The sequence below is a fragment of the Monoraphidium neglectum genome (assembly GCF_000611645.1).
Source record: "Monoraphidium neglectum strain SAG 48.87 unplaced genomic scaffold scaffold01506, whole genome shotgun sequence".
NCBI classification, from domain to species: Eukaryota; Viridiplantae; Chlorophyta; class Chlorophyceae; order Sphaeropleales; family Selenastraceae; genus Monoraphidium; species Monoraphidium neglectum.
The window spans coordinates 1-8,776 of NW_014012122.1; the positions used below are offsets into that span (position 1 = coordinate 1).

The window sequence follows — 8,776 nt, forward strand, 5'->3', positions numbered from 1 at the left end:
CAACAGCGGCGTCAGTGCACCCACCTAGGTCACTATGGCAACCAACCAGGGGGGGGGGGCCAGTCAGGTGGGAAGGCATGCGCACACTCCACGACCTCCTGTACTTGTTTTTCCTAGAGGCAACAGGTGGTTGCAGCAGAGCAAGGTCTGGAGGCTGTTCTCATTACCGATGCCGCACCCCTGTGACGCAGGTTCAAGGTCTCACAGGTGCGCCACGAGCCCAACATACAGCTGGAGGATGACATCATGAGGCTGCGGCAGGTGGGGCTCAGTCCATGCGCGTTGTGTAGGCGTGGAAAGGGTGCAGTGCCTGCTTATGTGAGAGATAAGCCGGTGCTATGCGCCTCGCAGGGTGGGCGTGAGCTGATGTGCGCACATGTGTGTGTGTGTGTGTGTGTGTGTGCACGCGCGCATGCGCGCGCGCGCGTGCGTGCGTGCGTGCGTGCGTGCGTGCGTGCGTGCGTGCGTGCGCGCGCACGCACGCACGAGCTCGGATGCGCCCGCGCGCATCCGCCCGCGCGTGTGTGTGCGCTTGCGTGTGTGCATAAAGCAAGCAAGCGTGCTGTAAGTCCAGAAGGCCCAACTTGAGATCTTGCGAGGCGCGCCTTGTTGCCCAGTTGCTGGCGGGGCCAGAGCAACAGCACCCTGCCTCAACAGCATCCCAATTGCTGCCCTACCGCGCCTCGCCCATCACAGGCTTTGTACAAGCTTGAGTACAAGCAGCGCCTTAGGCTCAAGGGGTGAGGCCCCGTCGTTGCTCTTCCACGTCAAATGCTGCGAATCGTGGGTGGGCAGCAGTGATCGCAGCCCCCCCCACCCGCGCATGTTGACACGCCCCTGGCCCTTATCTGATTGTTTGTACACAGCTGCATTAGGCCAGGCCTGCAGCTGCCGGTGTTGTCGTCCTGCTGCTTCAATCGGTGTTGACGGGTTCCACCAGCCCCACGCGATGATTTCGTTTAGTTTGTCTGCTTGCTGAACCAGAGACAGGTTGGAATTAGCATCGTCCCGAAAAGGCACCTATGTGAGGCCTTGCGCACATGGACTCCTGAGACCGCTGTCCACAACAATGGTAGCCAGACCGTTGATTTCTGCGGGCATGATTGATGGGCCCAGTTCTCAGCACACCAAGCACGCAGTGTAACACCAAATGTGACCAAGTCAGGAGGGACAGCACTTTTGCCTGCTGCCCGAGCTGGCCCGCCTGGTACAAGCTGCAGCAGCCACCCTGGGCAACAGCCATCAAGGGCGGGCAGGTCACACAAATCTCATCAAATTGATGTGAGTGCTGATTGCACATGTGAATTGCACAGCCGGGCTGGTCAACACGAAGTCAAACGGTGTTTGGTTGCGCCAGTTGCCGTTTGTCATTCAGCCGAGGATACTCTCCTAGCACATTCTCACACCCGATATTACAAGTATCAACACATCTATGCTCACCTGGCCGGCAAGGAGCACCTTATCCTGCACGGGAAGTACAGTTGCAGCTGCATGGTTGGCTGGTTCTGCTTGGAAGGGCCACATGGCCGCGATTTCGCCTGACAGAATTGAGGTTGTTCGCAGCGCCGTCTACTAATCACCCGCACCTGCGGTGGGGTCGGAGAGCAGTGCTGCTCATCGGCAGCCTGATCTGGGATGCTGCCCATCCTTTCCACTCGCATATCAACTTGTTTGGCTTCTCAGCAATATCTCGTTTGTCACACACTCCTGTGGGCCGCTGGCCGCGGTCCACGTAATTTTGCTGGCCCCAATCGCGGGCGGCAGCGTGCCGCAGCAAGGGATATGGAGCCATCGCGAACCATACAGGCCATAGATGCAGCGGCTTGCGCGTCTGTTCCATCTGTGGCGCCCGAGCCAGCCGCCGCAGCGCCGCCAAGGCGCCAGCACCACCCTCGCAAGCCCAAGGTGCCGCGCGCCGCGTCGCCGCCCGCCGCCGTCGTGGCGGCCGCCGCGGCCGAGGTCTTGGAATCGGAGATCGACCAGATTCTCCTGAAAACCAGCAAAAGGAAGGGGAGGAAGGAGATCCCTGCCGACCCCCAGGTCAGGGACTCCATCCGCCGGCGCATCGCGGAGAGCCGGGTCAAGAAGCAGTCGCGCCTCAGCTTCCACTGCCCCGCGTGCACCACGGTGCTCAGCCGCTCGGGCACGCTGGCGGCGCACGTCGCGCGGTGCTGCTCCGACATCCTGGACCCGAAGGCCGTGCAGCGGGTGAGTTGGCCCAGCCCAGCGATGCCGCGCCTGGCTGCGGGGCGGCGCGCCCCTGAGAACTGGGAAGCACCGCATGCTCCTGATTTCCTGCATTGCGACGACATGAATTGGCGTGCCTGAGATGCTGGGAAGCACGCGCATGCTCAGGGTCAATACACCATGCATACGGCATGCCGAAACGGCACACACACACACACACACACACACACACACGCATGCACACACGCATGCGCACACACACACACACAGCCATGCAAACACATGCACATGCACGATTGCATACCCGCGCCTCGAGCGCAGGCGTCCGACGCCGGCGACGCGGCCGCGCTGCAGCAGCTGCTCGACGCCGCAGGCCTGGCGGAGAGCAAGCTGCGGCGCCGTGCGCTGGAGATAACCTTTTTGCCCAACGGCGTCCGGACCACGGCATATGCAGTCCCGGGCGAGGCCGGGCCAGCGGTGACCGCGGCGGCGGGGGCCACGCAGACCGTGGAAGAAGATGAGGAAGAGATGCCGCTCGACGGCGCCGCCGCCGTCGCTGCTGCGGCCGCTGCCGCGGTCGTGGCGGCGGAGGAGGCGGAGTTTTCTTCGTTCCTGGAAGCGGCCAACAGGGCAGCGGATGAAGCGCTCGGCGCGCAGGGGGACGGCGGCGGCGGCAGCAGCGGCGGCGGCGACGGCGGGGCGCCAAAGGTCAGGGCGCCGCGGCTGCCGGTTCCGAAGGGCGACACCGCGGCGCTTGGCAGCAAGCGGCAGCGGATTGCGGAGGCGCCGGCTGACATTGCTGCGCAGCTGGGCCTCCCGTTGGAAAGGTGGGTTGGGTCGCTGCTTGCGGGCGTCAAAGGCGAGCGTCTTGCATTGCACATTGCGCGATCCAGCTCCATCAACGCAGCAGTACTCGTGCACACACATGCATCGCGGCCGCCACGCCTCTCGCCCTTACTTGTTGCGCCCGCCGGCTGCGGCTGCGGCTGCAAACACGTCGCAAACGCATGCACTGGCGCGCGGGGCCCGCCCCTTTACACGCCCGCCGCCGGCCCTCGTCTGCTTTGCAGGTCTGAGCGGCTGCTGCTGCGCGCGATGCGGGGCATACCCCTTGCTCACGACCGGGACGACCCGGTGCAGGTGCGTGGTTGAGGGGAGGGGGGAAGTGTGTGCACACGAGCGTGCGCGCGCGTGTTTGGGGTAGGGACGGGCTGCGCGGTCAGCTGCGGCGGCCGTGGCGGCGGCAGCGGCGTCTTTGGGGGATCCTGCGCTGAACACCTCAAACCCACCTTGCCGGGGCCGCCTTGCGCGGCGCTTTGTCGTGCCCGCGGCACCACACGCAGAGCCGCGCACGGGGCGGCGCGGCAGGGCGCTCCTCGCGCGACACACCCGCGCCCCTGGCGCCGCCCGCTCCCGCCCCTGGTCCCTCAACGCCTCAGCCGCGGACACCAAACCCGCTCACTCTTTCGTGCCCCCCTCCTTCCTTCTCAGCTTCTCACCTTACACTGAAGACCCGGCCCCTCTCAATGCACACATCGCTCCCACCACTCTCATCCAATACTTTCTTGACGCGTCTCATCCCCCCTCCCCCCAAAAAGGTGGTATACGAGGACGAGCATTTCATTGCCGTCTGCAAGCCCCCAAACGTCCACTCGGCTCCCACGCACAGATGGCGCGGCGGCAGCATGGTGGGCACGGCCCCAGCCAAGGCGCCGCCTCTGCCAGCCCGCCTGCGCCGGCCCGCCGGCGCAGCTTGTACCGCCGTCCAACCAGCTTGCCAGCGCCCTCCTCAGCCCACGTCAAATGAGCGCCTGACGTCGTCGCGTTTGCGCGCCCCATCTTCACACCCAAACAGGTCAACCGCCTTCTGGCGCATATGGGTGGCAAGCCGCCGTACCTGATGCACCGACTGGATGTGGACACCAGCGGCCTGCTGCTGTTTGGCAAGGTGGCCGAGGTCGTGCCCGGCGTCATGCAGCAGTTCAGGTGGGCGGGGGCGACAGCAACTAGCCCCGTACATGCACGGGTGCGGTGCAGTCAGGCCGAGGCAAGGCGGCAAGGCGGGCAGGAGGCATCAGCAGGGGCTTGAGGTGCCGGCGGTCAACTGCCGCGCCACTGGACGCTGCGCGGCGGCGCGCCATGCGCCCGTTTGCGTCCGCGGCGCCACCAGCCGCGGCCGCGCCCCTCGGCCGCCGCCCTTTGTCCTCGCAACCCGGCTGCGCTCGACCCGCTCTCGATCCCGACTTTCAGGGAGCGCACGGTCGCAAAAGAGTACCTGGCAATTACAGTCGGCGCCCCCCAGCCCCCAGACCCCTCCGGCGCCTTCGACGTGGACGCCCCCATCGGCCGCCACCCCTCGATCGAGACCGCGCGCCGCGTCGCGCCGCCGGAGGACGAGGAGGGCAAGCCGGCCGCCACTGGCTTCAAAGTTGAGGCCGCCAACCCGCAGGCGCCGCTGGTGGAGCCGGGCGCGGGCTGCGAGGCCGGGCAGCTCTGGCACGAGCGGGGGCCGCGGATCGGCGGCGGCGGCGGGGGCGGCGGCGACGACGCGAGGAGCATAGATGGGCTCGTCGGCGCGGCGATAGTGCGGTGCTTCCCCAAGTCGGGGCGCACCCACCAGATCCGCGTGCACCTCGCGCACGCGGGGCACCCCATCATCTCCGACGCGGTGTACGGCGTCACCGGCCCCTGGATGCCGCGGCAGGCGCTGCACGCGCTGGCGCTGACGATAACGCACCCGCTGACGGGGCAGCGGCTGCGGATGGTGGCCCCGCTGCCGGAGGACTTTCGGGCGGCGGCGCAGCAGCTGGGGCTGCAGCCGCCGTCGGACGCGCTGTGAACGCGCGCGGCTGGGCACACTGCGTTAGGCATTCGTTCATGATTTCGTACCTGACTCTGGGCTGCTGACGGGTGCTGCGTACCCTGTCCCGCCTGTCATCCGTGCGGGGCTGGCGGGGTCCTTGGCTTGCCGCCCTGATCATTGCAAGTGTACAGGCCAAGTCAGATCACTGGCTGCCTGCCTTTGGTGGCAAAGCCTCAGTTATATCAACGCTTCGTTGACCCTGGGTGTTACGAATTGCTTACCGTTCGCTTGCAGCTGTATAGGGACCACCGGCCGCTCAATGGAGAACAGCCACTGGGTACGAGGGGGGCCGGCAGAGCGCACACATCATGCAGCACCCACCAGCAGAGCCCCAGGCCCTCTGCGTCTCAGGACACTCATGGGATTTGTTGCCAATCAATAATGGTAGCAATGAGTCGGGATGTAGACTGGTCAGGTCCAGGCTTAACTGTTTTCAGAGTGCTGCAGATCAGCTGCGCTTTTCAAACTGCAGCGGAATCCACGCTGCATCCCAGCAATAGGCTGGAAACGGCAGGGTTTGCTTGCAGGTTGAGAGTGTGGCGATCGAATGAGACCTATCAATAAGGACATCTCGGCAACCAAGGCGACAGCCCTCTTGCGCGCACACCGAGCACTTGCGAGTGCGCCCTCGGATATCGCTTGCGCCCATCACCTTACACACTGCCCGCGCCCCCGGCCGCCGCCGCCGTCTTGGGCAGCTTCTTTGCAGCTGCCGGCAGCGAGCGGTGCAGCTGGTGCGCCTGCTTCTGCGCGTCCTGCAGCGCCGCCTCCACCTTGCCCAGCTGCTGCTGCACGCCGGCCACCACGCCGACAGCGACCTGCTGCAGGCCGCCCTTGGCCGCGGCAGCTTCCGCCAGCTTCGCGTCGCTCAGCGCCCGCGCCTGCGACAGCGCCTCAGCCAGCGCCGCGTGGGCGGCCGCGATCCTCGCGTCGACCGCGGCGGTCGCCGCCTTGGTCTTCTCCGAGACGCGGCCGTGCACCTGGTCGCCGAGCGACTGCTTCAGCTGCGCGACCTGCGCGGTCGCGTTGGCGACGACGCTTTCGGCCGCGCTGATCTGACCGTCCACCTGCCGCTTGGTCTGCTGCAGCGCCTGCGTCGCCGCCACAAGGTGCGCCGCGTCCGCGGCCGCGGCGATCGCGCCGTGCGCGGCGGCGGTGGCGTTGTTGATCACCTGCAGGTGGCCGTAGGCGCCGCTCTCCTTGAGCCACGACAGCAGCACCAGGCTCTTCAGCCGGTCGACGCCGCTCTGGGTCGCGTTCTGCAGCGCCTGCAGGCCCGGCAGGTACGGCACGCGCGGCTTGGTCAGCTGCTTCGGCACGGCGCCGGACTCGAGCGCCGCGGCGGGCGCTGCGGCGGCGTCGCGGCCGGCGATGAGGCGGACCAGCGGCAGGCCGGTCGCGTTCTGCGCCGTGGAGAGCGCCCCGAGCAGGCCCGTCTGCTGCAGCCAATCGAGGGTGACCGCGGCCCTCAGCGAATCTGCGCTGTTGATGGTGGAGTTGAGCGTCGCCAGCGCGGCGAGCGTGTAGAGGTAGGGTTTCTCCGTTTCCTGCTGCACGTAGTCAACAATGCCGGCGGCAGGCGAAAGCGTGGCGTTGAGGAGGGCGTAGGCGCCCGACTCCTTGAGCCAGGAGAGCAGCACGGCGCTCTGGAGCTTGTTAATTGTCGCCAGGTCAGCCTGCGCCTGCTGCAGGTGGTGGGGCGCAACAGGGTAAGATAGGAGGTTCTGAGGTCAGAATTGCAGGCACGGAGGGCTGCAGGGTGTTGCTTGATGCGCAGGGTGCCACTACATGTGCATGCAGGGGCAGCTGCAGCAGGTGGACGCGTTGCAACAGGCCAGGGATGCCACCATGCTTGCCACCGTCCGTCGCTCACATGCGTCAGGTTGTTCAGCTTGCCGCTGATCGCCGTCCCAAAGTCACCAAGCGCGGACCCGTGCGCGCCTGGCGTTGCAGTGGGGCGGCGGGCGTCAGTGTGGGCCGCTCGCAGGGCACAAGACCAGGTCTGCAGGCCCCAAGACCACATGACTTGCGCACCGAGCAGGCTGTCACAGCGCGATAGCGCACAGCGCTATCACACTGGCTCGCGTCATACTGTAGCGGATAGTGAAATAGCGCTGTGTGCTGACGAGCGGCCCTTCCTACCACATGCTGCGGGCAAGAAACCTCTCGCCCAAAACGGGCGACATGAGGGCGCCGCAGCAGGGGGCCGCGCCTACCTGCGGCGAGCAGCACGAACAGCGCCAATAGACCAATAAGACGCCCCGCCATTGCTGTTATTGGCGCGTCCTCTTGTAACGGGGGCACCCTCAAAATGAGTGCGGCGGGTAGGCCGTAGCTTTGGGTGCCCTGCAACGAAGGGGCACCGATTGCTATAGATCTTGTCGTTTGGGTATATTTTATTGCTGTGATTATCAATCGGCAGTTTTCCCTCAACGGCAGCCTCATTCCATCACTTCCCTGCAGCTGCTTCGCTTGTACCCGCCCAGCTCAGAGTCTGTTCGTCGTTCAGCTCCTCTTGCAACATAGTATTGTCGTGGATTGCTGAAAATTACGCAATACATCGGCTTATTCGATCCTACCAGCTCTATACCTCTGCTGCAACACACTCTCCCGCCCAGAGGTGTATTCAAACAGTGATCTACCCAATATCGCAGCCCGAGTTTCACAGGCCTCTTTCGCTGCTGATTATTTGTTTCATCATCATAAGTTTTGCGTTCGGATTCCAAACACCCTCAGTCGCCCGCCGCATTTCAAAAGGCCCGGTCTCCCTCCTTTTGCCCATACCAGTCGCGTGCCTACACTAGCCCAATCAGAGCAGCTAAATACATATTTCACAATGACCGCGGCTGTGGATGCACACGTCGCGGGCCTCGATCTAGCAGAGGCAGTACTGATGCCCCTTTCGTGCATCAGCAACGTCCCTACTAGCCCACGCAGCGCCAAGAAGCAGCGATTGATCACGGAATGCCGGTCGCCGACGACCCCAGCTCAGCCACGGGCGCTTGCTTTTGGCGCCGACTGCGGCGCCGCCGCCCCGCGCCCGCCTATTGTCGAGGAAGACCCCCTGGCCGAGCCGCTCGCCTCTGCGCGCGAGCTGCTGCGCGACCCCTCCGCCACCGACGGCGCGCCGCTCGGACGCGAGGCGCAGCACGAGCGCGTCGCGGCGGCGGCGGCGGCGTTTGCCGCGGGCGGGCGCGGGGAGGCGCTCTATGTTTCAGGTCTGCCCGGGACGGGGAAGAGCCACACAGTATCCCGCGCGCTGCGCGCGCTTGACGCTGTGGAAGGCGGCGCCGTCTCCACCCTCTGGATCAACTGCATGGGCGTCGCCAACGCGGGCGAGGCGTACGGGCGGATCCACGCGGCAGCGCTCGCGGCCGCCGCCGGCGGCGCCCGAGCCAGCACGCCCGGCAAGCGCAAGGCGCCGGGCGGCGGCAACTGCGGCGGCGCCAGCAGCAGCAGCAGCGTGACGGGCAGCCTGTCAGTCAGCTACGAGCAGCTGCTGCAGGCGCTCAGGGGCGGCAGCGGAGGGGCGGACGCCTCCAAGAAGCGCCGCAGCGTCGGCGGCGGGCGCGGGGTCGGCGCCGGGGCGGGGTGCGGCGGCCCCGCGGTGGCGGTTGTGCTTGATGAGGTGGACGCCCTGGTGGGCAAGGGCCAGCAGGTGGGTGGGGGCTAGACCCGCCGCCGACGTGGGCACGTATTTTCAGGAGCATTCGCCTCGCCAGCGGC

The 8,776-nt window shown here is 66.0% G+C and overlaps 3 protein-coding genes across 3 annotated transcripts; 2 read left to right on the forward strand and 1 right to left on the reverse strand.

Annotated features, from left to right (window-relative positions):
* Nucleotides 1-1,782: 1,782 nt before the first annotated feature.
* MNEG_8107 (ribosomal large subunit pseudouridine synthase D) lies at nt 1,783-5,026 on the forward strand (the record flags this gene model as incomplete). Its single annotated transcript, XM_014043417.1, has 6 exons — nt 1,783-2,208; nt 2,509-3,014; nt 3,258-3,327; nt 3,786-3,875; nt 4,043-4,173; nt 4,438-5,026. 6 exons carry the CDS (start codon nt 1,783-1,785, stop codon nt 5,024-5,026), a joined length of 1,812 nt encoding a protein of 603 aa, XP_013898871.1.
* Nucleotides 5,027-5,703: 677 nt separating this feature from the next.
* MNEG_8108 (hypothetical protein) lies at nt 5,704-7,318 on the reverse strand (the record flags this gene model as incomplete). Its single annotated transcript, XM_014043418.1, has 3 exons — nt 5,704-6,774; nt 6,924-6,991; nt 7,267-7,318. The coding sequence occupies 3 exons, from the start codon at nt 7,316-7,318 to the stop codon at nt 5,704-5,706; spliced, it is 1,191 nt and encodes a 396-aa protein (XP_013898872.1).
* A 568-nt stretch (nt 7,319-7,886) lies between these two features.
* Nucleotides 7,887-8,723, forward strand: MNEG_8109 (hypothetical protein; the record flags this gene model as incomplete). Its single annotated transcript, XM_014043419.1, has 1 exon — nt 7,887-8,723. The coding sequence occupies one exon, from the start codon at nt 7,887-7,889 to the stop codon at nt 8,721-8,723; it is 837 nt and encodes a 278-aa protein (XP_013898873.1).
* Between the last annotated feature and the right edge of the window lie 53 nt (nt 8,724-8,776).